The sequence below is a fragment of the Cupressus sempervirens genome, chromosome 5, assembly GCF_028749045.1.
Source record: "Cupressus sempervirens isolate cs-2001-9-10 chromosome 5, ASM2874904v1, whole genome shotgun sequence".
Classification (NCBI taxonomy): domain Eukaryota; kingdom Viridiplantae; phylum Streptophyta; class Pinopsida; order Cupressales; family Cupressaceae; genus Cupressus; species Cupressus sempervirens.
In genome coordinates this window covers 5,524,603-5,549,322 of record NC_143122.1, presented here as the reverse complement: position 1 = coordinate 5,549,322, position 24,720 = coordinate 5,524,603, and the positions used below count along the sequence as shown (strand labels likewise).

Genomic DNA, 24,720 nt, shown 5'->3' with positions numbered 1-24,720 from the left:
AGGAACAAGAGTGATTTGAGAAAAAATTTCATCCCATTCTATTAAGCTCCAACCTCATGAGGTTCACACTCTGACTTGAACAACTATCGCTGCCTTCAAAGTTCATCTTCGTGAGCTTCAACATCTTGTAGTAGTCCTTCTGCATCGGCAAAATTATGTTTAGCTACTGCTTGCAATGCTTCTCCTCAGTTTCCAACTTGGTGATGTGGGCAATCAAGGCAGCCTTGCCCTTCTTCTGCAAGGTTTCGTCATCCAACCCCACTTTTTTCAGGTGCCTCCACATTTCATTCTCATTCATTTATTGTCATGAGAAATTGCATTGATATCAATGGTCTAGTCTAACATAATAGGGAGGAAAACCAATGGTGGAGCTCCCAAGAAACTCCTACCAACAACCTAAAAAAAAAACAAAGAGGATCCTCTTTTTCACCTCAGGAATTGAATATTATTGAAATCCAGTGGGAATAATTTGTGCACTTTTGAATGTTAGAATATGAAGAAACTTAATATGTGCATACATGCCAAACAGATCTTCTTGTATGCCTCAATGTCACACATACCTCAGAATGTGCATCTCCTTCTTAGCAAATAACCGTCGAAAAAGCTTCATGAATGTAAGACCCATCTTACCCAACTGATGAAATTCTCAGAAATGAGAAGCCCTGTTGCTGAAAAGACTCCACAAGTTTTTGTGTAGGGCATATAATAAGGTCTTTCCTTTAATACATTAAAACTCTCCACCTTATTTTTATCACCTTATTAATCTAACGGGATTAGTCGAGCCCTAAAGTGGGTCCAGCTAAAAAGAAATTCTGTTTCCAAACAATTGAACTGTCGAACTAATCTATTCATCGTCTAATGCTGACTAGAATCAAATCCAACTGCTAAACAACTAATTTGGAGCTCATTTTACATAATTTGCAAACTGTCCATTTCATGCCAGGAAATCCGTTGACTGGCCTTAAAAACTGACCCAACCCTCTAACCGGACTCTGAGAACTGACACACTGACTCTTTGTTCTGCAAACTTGCACTATGTCGAATCTTGTCTCATGATGAATTCGAGGTCAAAAGATATTCACTATCAAAGTTGACCTCTCAAAAATGCCTGCAAGAAAATATGTTAGAAAATAATAAAATGGGTTCGGATTCAGCTTTGAAAACTAGGCAAATGAGCACATGGGGAAACAAAAACTGGGATGTTGGTTCTCTGTCATGAGGACATTATGGATCTACAATTTGAGATCATGAAAAATAACAGGGCGCAAATGGAAAGTGGTCAAAGTGAGCTACTTGGAATTTGTAAATTGGAAACACTGACAAAAAACATTTTTTGTGAATGGAATTGACCTGGAAAAGTGTGCATATGGATTTGTCAAGACTTGCAACTGGGCACACTTAAATTTTTCTTAGAGTACTACACAACGGTACAATCCATTCAATCTAGCCAATCACAGATTTTGAATTATGACATCACGAACAGGGGTACTAATCAATCTACAAATGTTGACACCAGTAAAACTTTAGAAATTGTGATTGGAATCGCATTTGAAAACTGATCAAACGGATTCATCATGAGGTGAAACTTGAAACATAACAAGTCTCCAACAACTATAATGCAATGCAAAAGGAAATTCAACATTTCAGTCAATTGGTCAAAAGTTAAAACACGTCAAATAGGGCTTCCCAAAAATTTGCACAATTACACAAGTATGAAACAGTGATTGACCAACTTTGAGGGATTCAAAACCTAATCAAACGAACTTGAAATGACTCAAAACTTGAAACATAGGTGCTCGAGTATGGACACTAGATATTTCCAAAGTGGCAAGTCATGACACATTTCTAGGTGCGAGATATTCGCTGGAAAATAGGGCCTCCTATTGCTATTTAACATGGTAAAAATGCAGATTTGAAATTTGCTCAAAACGAGACTTCATAGAATGGTTCAAAATGGTGATTTAACTTCATGGAATAGGTAGATGCACTAAATGGAAGGTGTTAGAAGCATTGAACACCTCTTATACCTTAAAGGTATAGCCAGGTACAATCACATCAAAAGCATTTATAGGGCTCAATTTCTTAACAGTGCTCAAAATTTGGGCTACAATTTTGAGCGCCAACAGTGGCTCTGTCTTGGGATGCATGTCCCTTGTGGGCATGGCAAGATTTTAGATCTCTAGGAGAAGCATACCACACACCTAAACTTCAAAAACTCTCTCAAACAGCTTTATTGAAAATAGGGAAACTACTCTACTTATGTACAAACGATGGCCCCGAGCCACCGAAAAAATTTCAAAACTTCTTACCTCTATCATACACCTAATTTTCATCACCATCTCTCTAAGGTAAGTTGGAATTATCTTTCTCAATTTTACCAATCAGATTAGCATCTTGAATCACATCACTTGGCAAAATGAAATTATCATCATTCTCATAGTGCCTATAAATTATCAAAATTCAAAGACTGTGAGAAAAAGCATCAGCATGCTCATGACTACACAAACTGAACTGAGAATCAAAATCCAACAATGATTCATGCATGCTGATTGAAAACACAAAAAATTTATAATGTACATCATTCACCAAGTTGCATGTACCAAAAGCTTGCAACTCACCTTGTGTCTCTAGATGTGAAGAATATGTGAAATCTGATTGTTGCCTACTTGCAGTAATATCATTCACTAAATCATATTTATCTTTCACTAAAACCTCTCCACATTCTTCAAACAACTGATTAGTTACCAAGCATGAAAACTCATTCTAAAAGTGTTGATCTACATTATACTGATCACAATAATTTTCTTCATCTAATTGAAAGTCAAAATACACTTTGAACTTATCTTTACAAGACTTATTAGCATATAAAGAAAATCCATATTCGGATTGACAACATTCACTATATTCCTTTTCATCACATGAAACATCAAAACAAATTTTTGCAAGATCAGCATGATAAGAATTTGAAACAATATTAAACTTCCCTTCACTAACATGCTTCGCATCCAAAAAATCGTCATGTGCAAAGACATTTGAGGTACTATCATCTACACCTCCAAATTCTGATAAGGATTGTTTGGATTCCACATCTCTTTCTACATCAAACTTTGGGGAAGTAACTTGATTGAATGAAGAAACATTATGACGAAAAATATGAAGATCCTTAGAAACACTTACTTGCCTTCCAAAATCATGAGCCAACAAAACAGAGATTTCATTAGGGCTCAAGAAGATTGCCTCACAAATCTTCTCCCAACTGTGATTATCATCTAGATGGTATGACGAATTTACAACACCAAGATCATTAGTATAACAATTTGGAAAATCAGAATTGTTACAACATTCATTCTTATCATAACAATCACTATCCTTACTGTTGTTACAAATTTCTTTAACTTCATATTCACTGTAACAAAATTTATTTTCACTTTCATATCCATCTTCATTATGTTGATTGCAATTACTCGATTCACTACATTTGAATCCTTCTCTTCACATTCTGAAGATAGATTATCTTTATATACAGATTCATTATATTCATTACTACCCTAAATTTCAGCACACTCATTATCATCAGAAGACATAACATGAAATCTATAATCATCATTTTCCATCTCCTCAATGAATCTTCCAATTTGCAAAAACCTTTGTAATCTTATAGGTGTTGGCCAATTGACTGAATCGGGTACTAGAACATCAAGGAAAACACCAGGCAGGGAAGATTCCTTAGGTCTACAATGAAAAGGCATCTTACTGATTACTGATTTAAGCCTTAAATAGAATTGTTCAGCACTTAAACCTTGAGTACTTCCTACCTCAATTCTTATAAGATTTACAATCCTTTTGTAGACCATTGTATTCAACATAGCAATGTTATTATTCACAATTTATAAACTCTCAGAATTTGGCAAACTAATCTTTGATCTGAGATCTGACTCCATCATACAGTAAAACTTCTACTTCTTCTTTCTAGTGCTGAAAATCACTTAATAGAGGCAACCACTTTTAACAATTTTTGACTTCCAAGAAAAGAAAAAATGAAAACCAAAATACCTCAAGTGTTGATGCTAAACCTCGATCTGCTGATTTGGCATAGGTGCAAGACTGAAAATCTTTTACACCACTGATCAAACTTTGTAGAGCCGCCACCTCTTTACAAGAGGAATGAAATAATCACTATTGTGATTCACTTTTTACACTTCAATTTCTTATAACAACAGATTGCAAACAACACTTTAAAACTTATCAAGAATTTAAAACTTCTTTTCCAAGAAACTATCAACAGTTTTAGATTTGCCCATACAACTGAAAGTCCTTCAAAATTTTGCAATGAAATCAACTAGGAACAAACTAGTATAGAGATTTGAGAGTCACCACTCACACTTTGTGAGAAATAAAACATAATTTGTCACTTGACAAATCTGAACCAGACCTTCAATGTAGGAGAAACTTGCAGATCATTAACACCTTGAAAAGAAAATACACTTTATAAATTGATTCCTGACTCTGAACTTTCTCAAAAACACTTGCAAAGACTAAACTGATTGAAGATAGACTTATAATAGTCATAGCACACAATTTTCATCCAATTTTACAACCTACTATTGTCCATGAATAAAGCTTAACTGGGGATCACAAAACCTTGCATTCAAAACTAAATATGCAAAATACATCAGAGGTTTCCAACTCCATAATTTAGGCATTTACAACCTTGTCCCCAGCAGAGTCGCCATTTTTTGGTGACTTGGATGGGAAAAACCCAAATGAGAGTAGGACTGAAATATTCAACTTACACCAAAGATTCTTTTCCTTTTAACAAAATGGATTACCATCTTATCTCCCCAAAAGAATCGCCATTTTGTTGGCTCCTGATTCAACAGTTTTGAAAATGACCAAGAAACTAGACAAATGCATCTAAGGCTAGCAAATTCCTATGACAGATATAATTGACTGCAGTCTTGGTCCAACTATAAGGCTTGACCCTTCTTCTACTTCAGGCTCTACAAAACCTAGGCGGGTGAACCTTAGATCCAATTAATATGGTACCAGTGCAAAACATATCCCTGGATCCAACAAAGCAGATTAAAAGCCCTTATATCTCCTAACACCTATGTAATGACACAAATCTGCAGTAGTTAAATGCAAATACTATGATATTCACAAGCTGAGTGAGGGCATTCTATTATAGCTCTTCAACATGAAAGGGGAAAAGCATTTGATTAATAATGTTGATTCAACACAACCTCAAATATGCAGCAGTATAACAAGTGATCCTATAACTGATGAGTGCCTAATCCATTGGGCAATTCCATGAATTCAAAACATACATCTGTGACATCAGGACATATTTCGTATACCCAGACATCAGATCTATCTAATCACCTTGTGATTTAGACATCAGTATTCATTCATATCTCATTCTCACAAAATATCTTTCTCAAGTAACCAGTAACCTTGTTAAACATATGGTCCAACAGCAAAATACGTCAAACATAAAACCTGAAGGGGATGCAAATGGATCTCAGCTCTTTGTTCCAAGACCACATAAGACTATAGATTATTGAGACAGGAGACGAGAACTAGAATGAAACTAATGAAATTCTTGTTGATATTTATTCATTTCCTTGAAACAATACAATCAAATGCATGAAATTAAAAACATGAAATAACCTAATAGATTTGAACTATCTGTATTATCTGCACTACTAATGTTCACATGAGAGAATTATGCTGAAGAATGGTATCATAGTATTGGAAATACATCAAAAACTGGATCCAAAATATTGTATCACAGGAGTGTGGTTTTTTCTCCAAAAACTAGAACCCATTCAATGAGAAAGAAAGGGAATGATATAGGAAGAAGTGAATTCTTGGATCTGATTAGGAGCTGACAAGTGTCCACTCAAAATTCCTTCCCAAGAAGATGAAAAAACCTCTTTCTACCCTCTCTCTTCAATGAAATATCAAAATCCTATCACTTGGCCTCAGAGGTATAAAATATCTCAAAACATAATGATGAAAGGATGCAATTGATTTTCATGTAAAAATGAACTCAATGTAAAGAGTGAAAAATCAGTTGAAAATGGCCTCAAGAATGCAAAATAATCTTTTCCAGGTCATCTTTACCACACTCAGGCTTCAAAAGGTCTTCAAATATGCTCTTTAACAAACTCTGATGCTCAGTGATCAAATTTTCTTGTTCTGCCGCCAATTCCTTGAATTTTACAAATTGGCCTATAGTGTGAACCAGTGAGGACCTATGCAAAAAATGACTTCAGATTCGAAAAGGTCATCTTATTCTGGTTCTGGTGGTATATTGAAGTGCCCATTTTCGATAAAAATTGCCCCAGATATGGCTCTCTGAAGTTCAGGTCTCCATTCATGGCTTCTCATTAAAAATTTAAAAAATTAATAATTTGTCTATAGTTTTAACTATAGGATAAAAACATTTTCAATTTAAAACTATCCTCTTTTAAAGATGTGCACGGGAAAAATCATTAACTTCAAAAGATTTATTTTTTCTTTTTACCCTAAGCTGACTAGACACCATCAGATTGCCACATGGCAGTCTCTGATTGGCTGAGAACTTTCCACGTCACCCTACAATTCAAACTCATTGGCCACCTAGGTGACACATGTCACCTTTTGATTGGTCCACAAACTGCTACATCACCTACTTATTTCCAACTGGGCCCCACCTCACTGCATTCGCTATGTCACTATGGCTAACTGGTGAGCATCTTCACTTTGCGAGATAGTGATGATCGTCGAATCATCCACATGGCACCATCTCATAGCCCAGATTCTACGTCAGCATCTCAATCACTGCACATTGTTCTTCGCCAGAATTTCAAATTTTCCAGCTGGTCACTAGCCAGAAACTCCTTTTCTCGAGAGTTTGCCATGTCGCTAATAGTAAGACCCTCCCGCTTTCCGATGGCAACATAGCAACCACTGAGAATTTTGGAAAATTTTGGCCTTTTCAGTGTCCTTGCATTGCTCGGCGACCTCTATTTGCACTTGGTCAAAATTTTATTTTCAGCCCGAGCTGGCCATCCGCAAACCGCACACTATGCAACTCCTGCCCTTAAAAAGCATTGTCTTCAAAATAGAATGTGTTGTGTGTGTTCTTCTATTTAAAGATTAAAAAGTTCAACCCACAAACGATGTGGGACTAAGTTCTTAGATCGTTCCTCCAACATGCGCACAGCTCTTCCTTCAATCTGCGGCATCCTCTATAGCATTTTAATCATTCCTTCATGAAGTCTCTATAATAGTTTGTAACTAACATCTGGTGGTGCCAATCCAGGAATATCATGAATGTTCTTGTTCTTTGGGTTTACAATCTTAACAACAATTATGGCTATTACGCCATAATACAACGGTCTGTGGCCATCTGTCTCCCAATATCCTTCACCAGTTGAGAAGCCCATTTTTATTGAGAACTGAATCATATCCAAATCATTCACAATCCTGCCCATTTGTTCTGTCTGACCATTCAGTTGCGTTGCAGTTGGTCTCTTTGGATTGCCACTTTTCTTGCCTGCAGATACCTTCTCAAATAACGTGAGTGGCCTGCTCTGTATTTTATGGTGTCCCTTTCTTCATTGGCACAAGCTTCCTCCCCTGCCCATCACGTGAAACCTCTCATGCTGCATATCATTTAAATTTTAGCTCCTGTGGGCTACACCTTCGGTCTTTTCTCCCCTTGAGGCAGCGGCTTTGCTCTGTTCCAATGGTGCCATCTGGTGGTTCAATAGCACAGAGGCTTGATCTTCAACATATGGGCTATCTCTCATGTAGAAATTTTGATCTCCCTTTTGGTCTGTGTTTAAAATCGACTCCCTTATACTGTCAAATTCCCCTTGTTAAAATTGCCATTTTGCATAGTTGCTCTTTTCTCAACGTGGCCTCCTCAATTCATGTTCTTTATTTTCCTCTCACCTTTAGTAACACGTTAATTACACAGCATAGGATCTTGGACAGAAAATTACACACAGACATCTGAAGATTAGCACCCTGATTCATCAATGCTTCAAGCTTTTTGATGTGACCCTAAGGAAAGTAATCAACCCCTTCGCCAACACGAGGGACAGTCACAAGAGGACCAGCACAGACATGCCACAACTCCTCATAAAGCCCTCCATCCTGCTTGTATTTGATACCACAAGCATCTTGCAAAGTGAATGCATACGAGGCTTATATGATGCCGCTTATAAAAATTCACTATTGGGAAACAATGAATCAATTTTCTCTGCCTCAGGAACAAGAGTGATTTGAGCAAAAATTTCATCCCATTCTATTAAGCTCCAATCTCATGAGCTTCACAATCTGACTTGAACAACCGTCGCTGCCTTCAAAGTTCACCTTCATGAGCTTCAACATCTTGTAGCAGTTTTTCTGCATCGGCAAACTTATGTTTAGCTACTGCTTGCAAGGCTTCTCCTCTGTTTCCAACTTGGTGATGTGGGCAATCAAGGCGGCCTTGCCCTTCTTCTACAAGGTTTCTTCATCCAACCCCACTTTTTTCAGGCGCCTCCACATTTCATTCTCATTCATTTATCCTCGTGAGAAATTGCATTGATATCAACATAATAGGGAGGAAAACAATGGTGGAGCTCCCAAGAAACTCCTACCAACAACCTAAAAAAAAACAAAGAGGATCCTCTTTTTCACCTCAGGAATTGAATATTATTGAACTCCAGTGGGAATAATTTGTGCACTTTTGAATGTTAGAATATGAAGAAACTTAATACGTGCATACATGCCAAACAGATCTTCTTGTATGCCTCAATGTCACACATACTTCAAAATGTGCATCTCCTTCTTAGCAAATAACCATCGGAAAAGCTTCATGAATGTAAGACCCATCTTACCCAACTGGTGAGATTCTCAGAAATGAGAAGCCCTATTGCTGAAAAGACTCCACAAGTTTGTGCGTAGGGCATATAATAAGGTCTTTCCTTTAATACATTAAAACTCTCCACCTTATTTTTATCACCTTATTAATCTGACAGGATTAGTCGAGCCCCAAAGTGGGTCCAGCTAAAAGAAAAATTTGTTTCCAAACAACTAAACTGCTGAACTGATCTATTCATCATCTAATACTGATGGGAATCAAATCCAACTGCTAAACAATCAATTTGAAGCTCATTTTACATAATTTGTAAACTGTCAATTTCATCCCAAGAAGTCCGTTGACTGGCCTTAAAAATTAACCCAAACCTCTGACCGGGCTCTAAGAACTGACACACTAACTCTTTGTTCTGCAAACTTGCACTATGTCAAATCTCATCTCATGAAAAATTTGGGGTCAAAAGATATTCGCTGTCAAAGTTGACCTCTCAAAACTACCTACGAGAAAATTTGTCAAAAAACAATAAACTTTGTTCAGATTTGGCTTTGAAAACTAGGCAAATGAGCACATGTGGAAACAAAATTTGGGACATTGGTTCTCTGTCATGAGGAAATTATGGATCTACAATTTGAGCTCATGACGAATAACTAGGCACAAATGGAAATCGGTCAAAGTGAGCTACTTGGAATTTGTAAACTGGAAACACTGACAGAAAATATTTTTTGTGAATGGAATTGACCTGGAAAGGTGTGCATATGGATTTATCAAGACTTGTAACTAGGCACACTTAAAGTGTTTTCAGAGTACTACACAATGGTACAATCCATTCAGTCTATCCAATGATGAATTTTGAATTATGACATCACGAATAGGGGTATTAATCAATCTGCAAATGCTGACACCAGTAAAACTTTAGAAATTGTGTTTGGAATTGTGTTTGAAAACTAATCAGATGGATTCGTCATGAGGTGAAACTTGAAACATAACAAGTCTCCAACATCTATAATGCAACGTGAAAAGAAATTCAGTATTTTGGTCAAAAGTTAAAACACGTCAAACAGGGCTTCCCAAAAATTTGCATAATTACACAAAAGTATGAAACAGTGACTAACCAATTTTGACGGATTCAAAACCTAATCAAATAAACTCGAAACAACTCAAAATCTGAAACATAGGTTCTCGGGTATGGACACTAGATATTCCCAAATTGGCGGGTCGTGACACATTTCTAAGTGCAAGATATTCACTGGCAAATAGGGCCTACTGTCGCTATTTAACACAGATAAAAATGCAAATTTGAAATTTGCTCAAAACAAGACTTCACAGAATGGTTCAAAATGGCTTTAACTTCATGGAACAAGTAGATGCACTAAATGGAAGGTGTTAGAAGCATTGAACACCTCTTAAGCCTTAAAGGTACAGCCAGGTACAATCACATCAAAAGCATTTATAGGGCTCAATTTCTTAATAGTGCTCAAAATTCGGGCTACAATTTTGAGCACCAACAGGATCTTTCATGAATTACAAGGAGGAATAAAATTAATGTACAAAACTTTTGTGGAACATTAAACCCAAATGTGTTGATTATTTAGATAGAAGTGTCAAAACAATATATCAAGATGGAGGAAAGTAGACATCTCTAAAGATTTAATATATCCTAAATTAAGCTATAAGGATATGCTAAACTATAGTGAAAAGAACTCTAAATGGATTGGATAGTAAGTGGAGGACCAATAATAACAAAGTGGAGTCAAGTGGATCTTAAATTGAAAAGAGAATTTACTTTAGGTGATTATAAAAATAAATTATTTAATGACCTATAAATTCTACAATAGAAATATATGAATGTTTATATGACTTCATGGAGGAATTATATAAGTTAGTCATCCATTCAAGAAAGCAAGAAACTGATAAGGAAAATATTTCTACATATGTAAATAACTTATGGTTTAACATTTAGGATAAGATGATCATGATTCAAATTACTATGGTTATAGAAATACACTATCTATATATTCACCTATGATTCCAAATTTGAGGGCACCTATAGATTGTGCGATTGCACATTTTACCCTATTACTAAGTTGTAGAATGGGAAATATGTATTTATGACATCTATAAGGGTTTAAATTTTTATCAATAGCAATGCTTCTAATCCCTATTCAAATCACTTAAAATCTCTCTACAAGCTTATTCTCCATGTATTAATATGACAAATGAAATTATTATTTTCTTTTTTAATATTTTGCAAGCTTAAAATGTAAACACAATTAATGTGTCATACACTAGCTCAAAGAGATGCATAGAGACTGTGATCTAAAAATATAGTTATATTCCTTCATAAATAATCACAAGCCATTAAGAATAAGTCCATTTTTATCTACATCTAACTACATCAAACAATTCTATTGATCTTTCTAATTTGGGCATAAGGTAAGGATTTTTTGTGAAAAAATTCCACTTTATATCTATAACCTAATCATTTAACTTGTAAAGGTTATACCTCAAATCCCAATGAGATCCCTCCGTTAACATCAATGTAATCACTTTGGAGTTAAAGTGGTAGACTATTGTAAAGAAGGTCAATGGGCCCAATTGTCAAACATAGATCCTATTTTGAATTCTATCCAAGTCCATCTTAATGCTTCTATCATTCAACCAGGATTTTAGGATACTTTAATCTAGGATGGATACTTTTCAAGGGTTTTCTGTGTTTCTTCATTCGTGAGGGTTATAGATAGTCTGCCTCTTATGTGGGTCTCAGTTTAGAATGTTAGGATTAACCTCAGATAGAAATAACAATTACATGCAAATAAACAATATCAAGAAATAATAAATCACACAGAAGAGAACACAAGACACCAAGATTTAACATGGTTCACCCAAACCCTAGGCTACATCCACCAAACAACAAGTCTGATATTATTATGATCTAGTGATTACAACCTAATTACAATCTATAATCCCTTGCACAGCTAAATATTGTCGCAAGAAGCAATTTTTGCATCACACATAATAAAAGATACCTAACCCTAAGCCCTTTCACACAAGTATTTATGTCTCTTTAGGATTACAACATGTCAGTCATATTTCGGCCATACGTATAGTACTTCCCTAATCAATCACCACAAACTAATGTAGAATAACAATCTTATTCCTAGGATAAACATTTTTCAATGGCATGCTCTCCAAGATAAAACCCTGACCCTAGATAACCTCTGCAAGGGAGATATTTATTTTCCTAATAGGTTCTTTCTTGGTGGAGCTCAAGAAGAGTCAGTTGATCACATCTTCATTGATTACTCTTATGCTTGGAATACTTGGATGAAAATTCTAAAGGATTGGAACCTCTACTAGATAATTCCAGAAAACTTGGCAAATCTATAGAGGTTGTGGAAATATTTTAAAGGAAGCATAGAAAAAAATCCTTGGATGCTTGTGTTCCCCCATGTTTAATGGTTCCCATAGAAGGAAAGGAACAACAAGGTGGTCAGGGATGAAGAAAAAGCTTTCTAAATCTTGGAAAATTGGATCAAGAACAAAGTTTCTAAAAATTATAACTTTGTGTATAAGTAGATGGTGGATATCAATGCAAGAGGAAATAGTCACTAAAGGAAGAAATGAGAGGACAAGTCCAAAGAAAAGAGGAACAATGCAAGATGTGACCATCCTCCACCTGGGTGGACCAAAATAAATTTTGATGGAGTTTCTAAGGTTAATCCTGGCCCTTTTGGATGTGGTTCTATAATAAGGGATGAAGAAGGTAATTTTATTAAAGCCATGGGCATTCTGTTAGGAACCCAAACCAACCATGTGGCATAAAAAAAGGGTCTCCTTAATGAGGTTAAGTTGGCTAGAAATTTAAAACATAAAGGAATATGGATCGAACGCGATTCCATAAATATTCTTAACTATATATCTAATGGTGTTTCCCCTTCATGAATTATAGGAAATTTGATCAAGGAAGTTAAAGCCCTTCTTAGCTATTTTGAGAAAGTTTATATATCCCATTTGTAGAGAGAGGTGAACAAAGTTGTTGACTCACTTGCTAATGTGGTGGTAACTAGCTTGGAAGGTCCTCTTTTTGGAGCCACAAGGATTTTTTTAATCATGAAAATAAGGTGCTTATTAACTATGACAAGAGATTTAGTAAAAGAAACAATATTTTATGTAAACTCATATAGGATGGAAGAATTTTGTAAAATAAAGTGTAATTATTTTGAAGTAAGCTTGAGCTAGAATAGTTTTGTTATCATTAATACACACACTTTATGGGTGTTTTTACTGCATTCTCATCTCATTGAAGCTTTATCTAATTTTATTTTTCTCTATGATTATCTCTAAGTGTTTTGTTCTACAAATTATGAGAATGGATGGAAAATTGAGGAAGAGGGAACCCAATAATTGTGAAAATTAGAGAAAAGAAAAAAGAGATGTTGGATAAACTGGTTGAGGGAGGGTTCACATCTTATATGGAACATCTAAAACCTATGAATCCTGGTGTGAGGAAATATTTCATTAATGGGTGGAATAAAAGAGAGGTTAACCTTGGGGGAAGGAAACAAAAGCTTGATATTATAGTGGTGGCCAAAATTATTGGGCTTAGTGCTCAAGGTAAGCATTTCTTCTAGAACCTTAGGTATTTAGAGTTGGCAGTTAGTAATTTCCTTACAGAAATTGATGGTAAGGTTATCAAATGGGAGGGGGTATTTTTCTGATGTCTTCTACTAAGCTACTATGGTGTTGGGTACTCACTGCGATAATGGAGTAGATAACTTTAAATGGGAGAAATGACAGAGCCCATACTTACGATTTTGTCTTACACGATCATTTCCATTTTAAGAAAAAGAAATGTTTCTTATTTTATTTTACTTTTTCATTTTCATTAAGCATAAATGCCCTAAGGTCTAATCCTAAAAACCCATAATTCATGAGGGTTTGATGAGATTGACTTATTCCTATGTGAAAATTTATATCCTAGATCCTGTCGCAAAGAGAATAGGCAAAAAAAAGTGTTAAAAATTTGGAGTTTGGGGAGAAAAAGGGGAAGGGAAAAATAATTTTTGGGGATATTGGGATTGATATTTTTGGTATCAAGAAAAATAAGAAATCTAGGGTGAAAGCAAAAAAATAATCAGATAATAAGGAAGATAATGATAATGAAGGGGAGGAAGAGGAGAATGTGGAGAAAGGGAATGCAGAGATAGAAACAGACATTTCTAAGGAGGAAGAAGAAAATTTCAAATCCATTGAAAGCATATTAGGAGGTAGTTTGGAAACTCTGTCTTCATTGGTTTCTAGGAAATGATGTCCCCCCTGCCCCCTCAACTGAAAAAGGAAAAGATTCTCAAATCATTTATGGTAAGATGACTAGTCTAGTTTGCACTGTAAATAAGAAAAAAGAGTTTGATTCTTAGGAAAAAATTGAGAATGATGATGAACTGAGGGAATCCATAAAACTAATCAACTATAATGAATCTATCGACCATGATGTGTTCATTTCTCTTACTGATGTTGAGACTAAGGGTTTTGAGTGCCAATCCATGAAAGAGATAAAGACTTATAGGAGAACTTGAAGGAAACAAGGAAGGCAAGAATCCATATGCTCCACATTGTGGATGATGATGAGCTCAATGTGAAACTCACAAAAGATGACATCAAGGATCTAGTTGTAGACTATCCTTATGGAGTCTTGGAGACTACTAAAGTCATTTCTTTATATTGCCTAAAGCTGGAGAAATGGTCCTTCCACTCTATTACAGTATTGAACCTCAAATGCAAGGCTTTAGAGGGGCAAATAAAAGAATTGGAGATCAAGAGTGGACAAAAGGAAAATAAGAAAGAGGGGCATGGGAATTAGGAGGTCTTAGAATATCTGAGAAATAAAATTGTCCACATGGACAAGACTGCAAAGGAAGTTCTTTATAAATGTCATGGTTTTCTTAACTCTTTGATGGATTTCTTGAAGAGGGTTTTGAATGTCATGCACAAGGATAAGGAAATAAACCTAACATTGGATTTGGAGGAGCCATAAAAGGATGTGAAAGAGGTTGGATCTAGAAAAAGGATGCATTCCATGTCATGAAAATAAAAGAGAAGAAGGAGGTTTAGATTGACCAAAGCGACATAAAGAAGGTCACAAAGTAGATTAAAAGGATTTAGTAGGAGTTGAAAGATAAGATCAAAGATTTGGCCTAGTTAGCATGTCTTTGTATTGATCTTTTTTTGTCTTGTTGTTGTAGCTAGGTTTTTAGCTACTTTTTTGTTGTCTGGTATTTAGTGTTGTTTTTTGTCAATTTAGGTTGGTTGTGGTTTTGGGTTTGTTTGCTGGTCAGATCACTATTTCATTTAACAACTTAATGCTTTCTTTCTTCTATAAAACTTTTTGGGTTTTCAGTCCCCTATAAAAAACTTATTTTAGCCTTAATCAAAAACATGGTATATAGCTTTTTAGAATCTTATCTTAGGTACGCAACTCAAAGCTCCAACTCCATTGTTGGTGCCAATTTATATACACTAACATATAGGTTGTTCTTGTTCCATCATACTTAGCCATTTTATCAATCTGGCCTCTAGTATAACCAAAACATGAAAAGTGACCAATAGAAACATATATGTTTTCCATCAATGACAACATACAAGATATGATAGTGGTGTCTCTTTCCAATAGTAGAGTATACATGGTTGTGCCTATGCAAGGAATAGGAGGTTCTTATCAAAGTTTTCCTAACATAGTACTCAAATTGTTAATGTGGATTATGAGGACATAAATCAGTTATGACACCTAAACAATAGACATGTGATTTTTTATAGATTGAAGTTTCTTACATCAAAATATTTGGATTTTAGGTTATCTACAAGTTGACAAAAATCTTTGTATGGCCTCAAGAAAGCACCAAAAGCATGGTATGAAAGGATTGATGCACATTTCTAAGAAAATAGCTTTAAGAGAAGGAATAGTGAACTTACTCTATTGAAAGCACAAAAGTTGATATTCTCATCACAAGATTTTATGTTGATGATCTATTGGAGGTGGTAGTGGTTAAAAAATGAAAAATGAATTTAATGTTGCTATTATGAATGAATTTGAAATGAAAAATCTAGGTATCATCATATAATTTATAGGAATAGAGCTTTATCAAAGCAAGAATGAAATTTTTATTTGTCAAACAAAATATGCAAAGAATATGTTGAAGAAATTTGATGGTTTACTATATCCCATCCTTCACTCTAACTGGTCATGGAATTGTTGTGAAAAGATGACGGTATTAAATAACCATTGAAATGGCTTATAGAAGTTGTTGGAAGTTTGATATTTCTAACTCATACAATTTTTGATATTGCATATTCAATTTCAGTTGTTTGTAGGTAAATTGGCAAATCCAAGGTACATACATGAAAACAACCAAGAAAATTTTAAGATATGAGAAAGGTACTCTTGAATTTGATATACAATACTACTCTTCTTTAAAAAAGTTCAACGTTGTTGAATTTTGTACTTCACATTTAGTAATAGGACAAGATATTTTATTTAGAATTTCATCGTATCGAGTTCAAATTATTTGTCAATCTGAAAGTTCAAAGGAAATGATTATGAATATTGGTGTATTAAAGCTAAGACGTGTGATAGAAAAATGCTTTTCTATTAATTGAAAGCTAATTGAAGTGTACTTGTAGCTAATAATAAATCAGGTAAGAGCAAAAGTTATTTAATCTGCAATACAACTAGATTAGTAAAAAACAAGGCTTTCGGCCTTCATTGTGTTTGAGTCCAATGTGTATTTTGTGTATTTCTCTTGATGCTTATGAAGTTTCTAAGTCTTTGTTGTTTGTGATTATTTGTTGTTGATATCGGTTATATCAGTTGATTAGTAGGAATATAGACAGGGCAATTTCAGGCACTAGCCAATAATACTCTAAGCTTCTAACAGACGCGTATCTATCTACATAATCAATGAGGAAATGGGAGATTTTCTGAATCATCCTCCATGATTCCTCATTTCTTGAGGAGCTCCTTCTTGTTGTCTGTAGCATGCTGATGGTTTGTGTCCTTTGCATCTAAATGGTCAATAATACCTGACGTGGTAATCATAATCATACAGATATTGGTATATTTGAAAATTGTATTTTACTTGTCCCCAACTACCTACTAAGAACTTCTATTCTTTGTATATTTATTTTGTTCAACATCGCAAACACTATTGACATTGATTCAAGTAGCAAAGTCAAGTAGTGAGGTCATCCATAGATTTGAATTCCAACTATTTTTAGGTTTTACGAATTCAACATTGACCATTGTGCCGGTCGTTTAGAATCTTCTCCATGTAATGTTAAAGTCGAACCTTCTTGGCAGAATTGTCGCTTGTGTTTACTTATTCAATCAACCCAACAAGTCAATCGGCCTCTTTCTTGGCAGGATTATCAGTTTGTCAAGCACGCATTTAGACCAAGCTCGTTAAATACGAAAAAAAGCTATCCATTTCTCATGGGTTCAGAAAAAAATGTCGTTCCATAAGCAGCTGCAGTGGCAGATTGGTGCCCTAATTCTTCTGATTATTTGCTGGTATTTGGCCGTCCCAGGCGTTGCACAATGCAATCCTGAATGGTGTGGATCCAAAAAAGTGAGTTACCCATTTTGGATCCACAATTCAAGTTGTGGATTCCCTGGTTTTCAAATCAAGTGCGTTCATGAGAAGGAGAATGGGAATTGGAGTCTATTTCTAGAAACTTCTGTAAACTCTACAGCAACGAATCTTGAGATCCTGGAGCTGAGTTATGAGGGCTTTCTGATCGTGAATTCAACTGATCTAAAAGCCATGTCGTGCAGTGGAACAGATGATGCCTTTGTACTGTTCGAGTTGCCTCCAGATGGCCCTTTTACCATCTCCTGCCTCAACAAATTCGTGGTGATTGGCTGCAGATCGAAGGGTTCTTACAATCTTCAAGAAGGGGGAGGTAAATGTGAATCTGCATGTTTGAGCCAACGTAGACCAGACTACTGCAACACATATGGGTGTTGTGAAGCCAGTATTGCAGGAAGTCAGAGGGTGATAAATTTCACGGGCGGGGGAATAAGATATACAGAATTTCATGAATGTGGGTTTTCCACCATTCTTTTACCGGGTACTTGGCATTTATCAGCTGGAGGCCTCACTGGCTCATTTGGGGCTGGTCATTATGGGCTCCAACTCGAGTGGGGCATCAGCCAAAGGAATTGTTCCACGGCCAAAGGAACGCCCGATTACTCTTGCGCTGCTCAGGCCCAATGTTCAGACGCAATAGCCAGTGGCCATGTATGCAAATGTCTTCCGGGCTATCAAGGCACTGGTTACTTCAACGGCACCGGTTGCACAGGTATCAACTCCACACTTTTCAAATTTGGCAAAACCATTGTAATATCATAAAAGAGGTTGTCTAGTTTTTGGGTCAAATTTATTGTTTTGTGTTGAATGAGTAGCAGTTTATAATAATCTATTTTTCATGAAAATGAATGCAATTATTACATCTAGGTGATAGTTACAGAGATGAAACAACTTACTTCACGACCACATTTAAACACAGAATTTCCTCTGAAATTAAACCCATCTTGTTTGTAACTCATTGCATTGCCTAGAGACAACTATTGCCAAGTAATCTACTCATTCTCATGAAAGATATTTATTCTTGCCAACAACTATTCATCGCACATGAATCTCACAATTTGACTTATCTATATCTATATTGACTTATCTATATCTCCTTCTTCTCTATATTTAAATTCTTTCTTTCTTTTACAGATGTTGATGAATGTAGTCGTGGAGATTTAAATGAGTGTGTTGGAGTATCACATGGGGGTATATGTCATAACATGCCTGGTACTTATCATTGTTCATGTGCAACGGGCTATAGCGGAGACGGTTTCCAAAATGGGACAAGATGCCAGTCACTTAGCTCAAATAACTATGACATTAAATATGCCACAATAGGTAATCATGGTTCATGTCTCTATGTTTCTAATCATTTTTGTAATAGGCCAATATCTAATCATTTTTTTTGCATTTGAACTTCAATTTAAATTCAACGTCTGGTGTGGTGTGATACACAGGATCCATTTCTTCGTTTGTCGTTGTCTGTTTAGCGGCCTCTCTTTTGGTTTGGTGGCTAAAGAAGCGCCACTTGAAAGTTGTTGAGGCCAAATATTTTCAGTAGATGCAGCAATTTATCAGTTCTAGAGTGGGGAGAGAAGGTCTCAGAATGTTTTCTGCCAAAGAATTGGCAAGAGCGTCTAATCAGTATTCAAACGATATGCTATTGGGAAGTGGCGGCTTTGGAACTGTGTTCAAAGGCATTCTAACGGATGGTACTCCTGTGGCCATTAAAAAGTCCAAGCAAGCTTTTAATGTAGAGGATGACCATGAGTTTCTTAATGAGGTTGCAATTCTCTCCCAAATAAATCATAGAAACATAGTGAAATTGTTGGGTTGTTGCATTCAAACTAAATTTCCATTGTTGGTATCTGAATTTATTTCGAATGGAACACTTTTTGAATATTTGCACTCCAAAGAGAGATCTTTGTCATGGGGTTCACGTCTGCAGATTGCAATTGAGACGGCAGAGGCTTTGGCATATCTACATTCTGGAGCATCTCAACCTATTTTCCACCGGGATATAAAATCATCTAATATTCTTCTTAATGAGACATTTTCTCCTAAAGTTGCTGATTTTGGAATTTCTCGTCTCATTTCTACTTCCAATAACACACATCTCACCACAAATATAATTGGCACAAGGGGTTACTTAGATCCTGAGTACTTTCAAACATATCAACTTACTGAAAAAAGTGATGTATATAGTTTTGGTGTGGTCCTAGTTGAGCTTTTAACAGCTTTAATACCCATCTCCGCAGAAAGGGAGGAATGGAGCCTATCTAATCATTTTCTTGCTAAGATAAAAGACAATCGCCTCAGAGAAATATTAGATAGCAAAGTGTCAGAGGAGGAAAACCTTCAAGAGATGGAAGATATGGCAAGGATAGCAAGGGAATGCCTTCATTTGGAAAGGAGAAAGAGACCTTCCATGAAAGAGTTGGTGGAGGAACTTGTCTGGATAAGGGGTGGCACAAGAAAGACAAAGTTCCACGATAGTGGTGATAAAATATTTGAGCAAATAATTACTTTTGGAGAAGGATCACAAACATCAAGCGAATTCACTAGTTTAGATTTTTCATCTACAGTAGAGAGTACCTAGGAAGCACCCTTCACTATATAGTTTTAAATGTTTGCCCTCGTGTGCATGTTTGAAGCTACATTACAATTGGCATACTGATATTTTCAGTAATTGTGTATATTTTATTAATCTTTTGTTTCAGTTAAATTAAATAAAATGATGATTGAAATAATTAGTAATAGTTATATAATTATTATAATTCCCAATGATATATGATTGTAAAGTATTTGTTTATATGGATGTAACTTTTTTCTACATTTTATTGGTACTTATGACAACATATTATCTATTTATCATTATAATTATGTTTTCTAACTTGAAATTTATATATGCATGTATTTATTGAAAAGATTAGTTATAATGTTTCTAAGGTGGTTGTCATTGTGTTCTCCATGCTTCAATGTGCTTAATTCCTTAGTCCTGACATCTTTTATTTCTTCTCACTTTTTGTAAAGTGACAACCCAACTCAATCAAGTATGGTGTTAAAATTGGTATTAAAGAAAATTTCTATAATCACATTTAGGAAAATCTTATTACATTTTTCGTATTAGGCCAATTACCATTGTTATTGGTTATCTTCTTCTTACATTTCCTACCTTAAATTTCAAGAGGAAAATGTTCTAATAAAAATTGTTTAACTTTATGGAAAATAAGGTAGCTTTTATTATAATCTAGTCAAGTCTATTAGATCTGTCTATATCCCCCTCCTTATTTGTGTCACATTTTTTATTAATCTATTTATTTTAATGAATGAGATTATTTATACAATAAAATAAAAATTGAGATTTTTCCCTCCTATATTAAATAAAAATCTCAATTTTTGTGACTCTAATATCTAAATTTAAAAGAAGTTGGATTGTGGTGATTGTTCTCAAAAGTTTTCCACCAAAATCACTAATTTGTCCAATTTTTGAAACAAGAATTCAAAAAAATCCTAGACCACATGGTTCTTGGAGTTGTTGGCCTTCCTAATTTCCAATTCTCTTCTCTTGGTTTTTTAATCTATGATAGATCATAATAATTCATCTAAAACATTGACACCTAAAAATTTACATGATCTAATCTTAAAATATAAGTTTAATGTTTAAATGGTTAAACTTCATTGAAACTAGTAAGTTGTGTTGGTTCATTTTAAAATTCTCCATTTAAAATTAAATTCAACCCTCTTTTAGGTAAATTTGGTTTTACACTTTTCAAGCCATACAACATTTGGCAAAAGTTATCAATTTGTGAAAAAGAAGATCAGACATTTTGGTAGAGTTATTGATTTATGAAAAAAAAAAGATCAAACGTTTTGACCAAACCTTATATGTCTCTATTTAATAGTTACAATTACAAAACCAAAATCCATGTACCATTTAATTTGTTAGATTCCAAAAAATAAATATCATTTGTTACAAAAATGTATTTGCAAGTAGTTCTTATCTAGAAAAGGATAATGTGTAGAAGTTTAGTGTTATCCAAAATTTTAATTCACTTCACTAGTTGGAGTGGAAAAACCTCAAAGTATCATTCAAGTTAAATAATAGGTCTAAAGGTTTTATCACCTTTCTGAAATCATTAGTGAATGTAGATCTTATATGAAATTTTATGCTCCTCTTCAGTGTAAATCTTCTTACAAAGTTGAAAATAAATCCTCAACTTAATGTCAAAGGGGGCTATAGGTTTAAATAAAAAAATGGAAGGATTTGAGTTCTCAATTTTGGAGGTCTAGGACTGAGTCTAATATTCACATCTTGATCTAGAAAATACTTCATTATAAGATTCCTGATTAAAATATATGAAGCTATCTCTACCAAAGTATCATTTTTGTTAGCATTTTCAAACTATTAAACACATTTAATGGATTCTATCTTAGTTTAAGAAAAAAATGGAATGCTAGTTTTGTTCATTTTCCTACTATTGAATAATTATTTTGTAAATTGGGATGTATAGGAATGTGATCATTGATTCAATAAGATAAACTATTTGGATGAATATTTTGAAAAACATATGTTCTTAAATCATGTTTTTAATGCTATCATTATTTTTTCATTAATGGTTGTTATTGAAGTTAACTATCCCATGGTTAGATGTGGATTGGTCACTTTGGTGATCTAGTCGAGTGTGTTCTAGACAAAGTGTCATAAGCATTCATCTTTAGTTATTTTTATGCTAGTCTCATTTATAGATTACAATATGGTATAAATTATTTGTTTGGGTGTGGTCCTATCTAGAAAGTGGATTTTGAGCTTTGGTTCAAATGTGTGAATTGTAATATATAGATCCTACAATGGATTCTAAATATTTTAATAATTGTGTAATGCATTATTATGTACAAGGCATATTTTATTGAGAAAGATGGTTTTTGTTTCATTCATTACCACTATAGGAATGCTTCAGTGTGACCTATTTCAAATTGTATTAGGCCAATCTAGTTATTCACGTGGAATCATACAATAAATTGACGATTTAACTCAATGTATAATATATGTTCAAGAACAAGTTTGGGTGAGTCCACAATAATGGTTCCTACTTTCCATCACACAAAAAATCAGATGGAAAGTGTGAATTCCATTTTTAAGGGACTTTGAATGAAGCCTAACCTTTTAATGAAGGTCCCTAAGGGCTTCATTCAAATCCTTTAGACTAGGGACTTTGGATGAATCCCTAGGTTTCATTCAAAGCTAAAAATTGTGCTTGGAAAAGGAGGCGTTGAATGAAGCCCCTATTGCAATCCAAAACCACTAAAATTTTGATTTTTTTACTTTTTATCTCATTCTTATTTTGGAGAGCTAGTGGCCAAGGGGATTGTTAGAATATTTAGAATAAATGAGAGGGGGGTGAATTAGTTATCCAAGATCCATATGTACCAATTGAACAAACAATTATTTAAACAACTTCAAATCATATCATTCCATAGCTCATTCTCCATAGTCAAATTTTAGTAACATCAACTAGTTGTCCATTGCCCTAAATATAATAAAATTGCAAAATGTAAAAATTAATCAATAAAACACCATAAATAACATCAACACAAGTTTTACAATAGGATTTAATGTGGAAACCCAATTTGGGAAAGAATACCAGTAACATGTCACCAAATTTTCACTCTTCTAAAGTGAGCTCTATTAGGAGCCAACCTTGTTAAAGGTTACAAAACACATTGTTAAATGTGACCTTGTTAAAGGATTTAATTTCTCTATTAGGAGTTGCCTTGTTAGAAGACTTTAGAACATTCCATTAGAATGTCTCCCTTTAAAGGATTTACATATAACTGTTAGGTCAACCTTGATTAAAGAATTTCAAATACTGTTTACAATGGTTTGAAAGTAATAGTAGGTTTTGATCTATCATGTACAACTCACTTTGCATCTACAGATCTCATTTGGGCTCATAAGTTGATTCACTATATGGCCTTCATTGTCATCTCAGTCTCTAATTTTATTGGCAACCCTTCAAACAATCAATCTCCTTATCTTCGCCAATTAATAACATCAAAAACTACTCCAACTTTCAACAACACTCTAGAACTCTCTGAAATTTTCCCCTTGTACCTCCTTAAATAGTTAATTATGTTTTTTTTCCATGTAAAAATCATTGTAGATCTTAGAAATTATGATTAGATCCACCACGTATAATGAATCTGATCATCATCTTGTTTATCCTCTTCTTTTCAAGAAACTTCTCTTGGAATCCACTCCTTAGTTCATTTACCTAATCCTCTCCTAGAATTAAATAATTCAACTCTTCAATGCTTATCTTCAACATACTTTCTATATCCCAAGAAATCAACATAGTTGGCTGGAAGTTACGATTTATCATAAAGTGTTAAAATGTTGTTCCTTGATGAATACTATGTTCTGACACTCAGTCATCACTAGATTACTTAGTTGCTACTAAATTTCTTTCTCAAGGCATAAATGGTCACTAGGATGATATTGATGCTTGATCAATACTATTTTTTCTCGACTTGTTCTAGCACTCGGTCGATGCTAGCATCACTTAGCATATAATTTGAGTTTATTAATCTTCTACTCTGTTGCTCAGTCAAGCCAATATATTTGATCAATCTTTGATCACATCTTCAAGGCTTTAACATTACTGTCTTATCCACTTGCAACATAATTTTAAAAATCACTTTATCTTGTCAAAGTCCAACTAATCAAGTGTCTATTTATAGTTTCCTCTTCATAACTCAACCTTTCCTCTAGATACTTTTGTTATGAACAACTTCTCAAATCATCTTCATCAATCAAATAGATATGACACTTAGATCATATAGAAAATTGTCTCACCAATAGGTTTGACATCAATGACAACATAACAATTGTTTCAATTGTAGTTTCCAATAATCTCCCTCTTTGGCATTGATGGAAACACCTCTAGGTACCATGCAATCCAAAATATGTTTTGTATCAAGTAACATCCTCAATGCATCAGATCTAGTTCATTAATATCCTTAGTTTCATTCTAGTTCATATATTTAACTCTGTGTCCAACAATCTCTTTGTTTTAGTTTGATTCTGGTTCTCATTCATGTAACTCTGAAATGCAACACATAAGCTCTTTCCATCATATTAGAACTGGCAACACCTCTAGTAATTCTTATGAACTCCCTCTTAATAATCTCTCCCTCTTGCATGGATATCTTACTTTTAGTATCTCCCTTTGGGTA

At 34.5% G+C, this 24,720-nt stretch overlaps 2 protein-coding genes across 2 annotated transcripts; both read left to right on the top strand.

Moving 5' to 3' along the window:
* The first annotated feature begins 17,358 nt into the window (after nt 1-17,358).
* LOC149554326 (wall-associated receptor kinase 5-like) lies at nt 17,359-20,319 on the top strand. The gene is made up of 3 exons (XM_089833466.1): nt 17,359-18,211; nt 18,634-18,822; nt 18,942-20,319. Exons 1-3 carry the CDS (start codon nt 17,359-17,361, stop codon nt 19,043-19,045), a joined length of 1,146 nt encoding a protein of 381 aa, XP_089689592.1. The 3' UTR covers nt 19,046-20,319.
* LOC149554327 (wall-associated receptor kinase-like 1) lies at nt 19,046-20,083 on the top strand. The gene has a single exon (XM_089828421.1). The coding sequence runs from the start codon at nt 19,046-19,048 to the stop codon at nt 20,081-20,083; it is 1,038 nt and encodes a 345-aa protein (XP_089684547.1).
* Nucleotides 20,320-24,720: the final 4,401 nt, after the last annotated feature.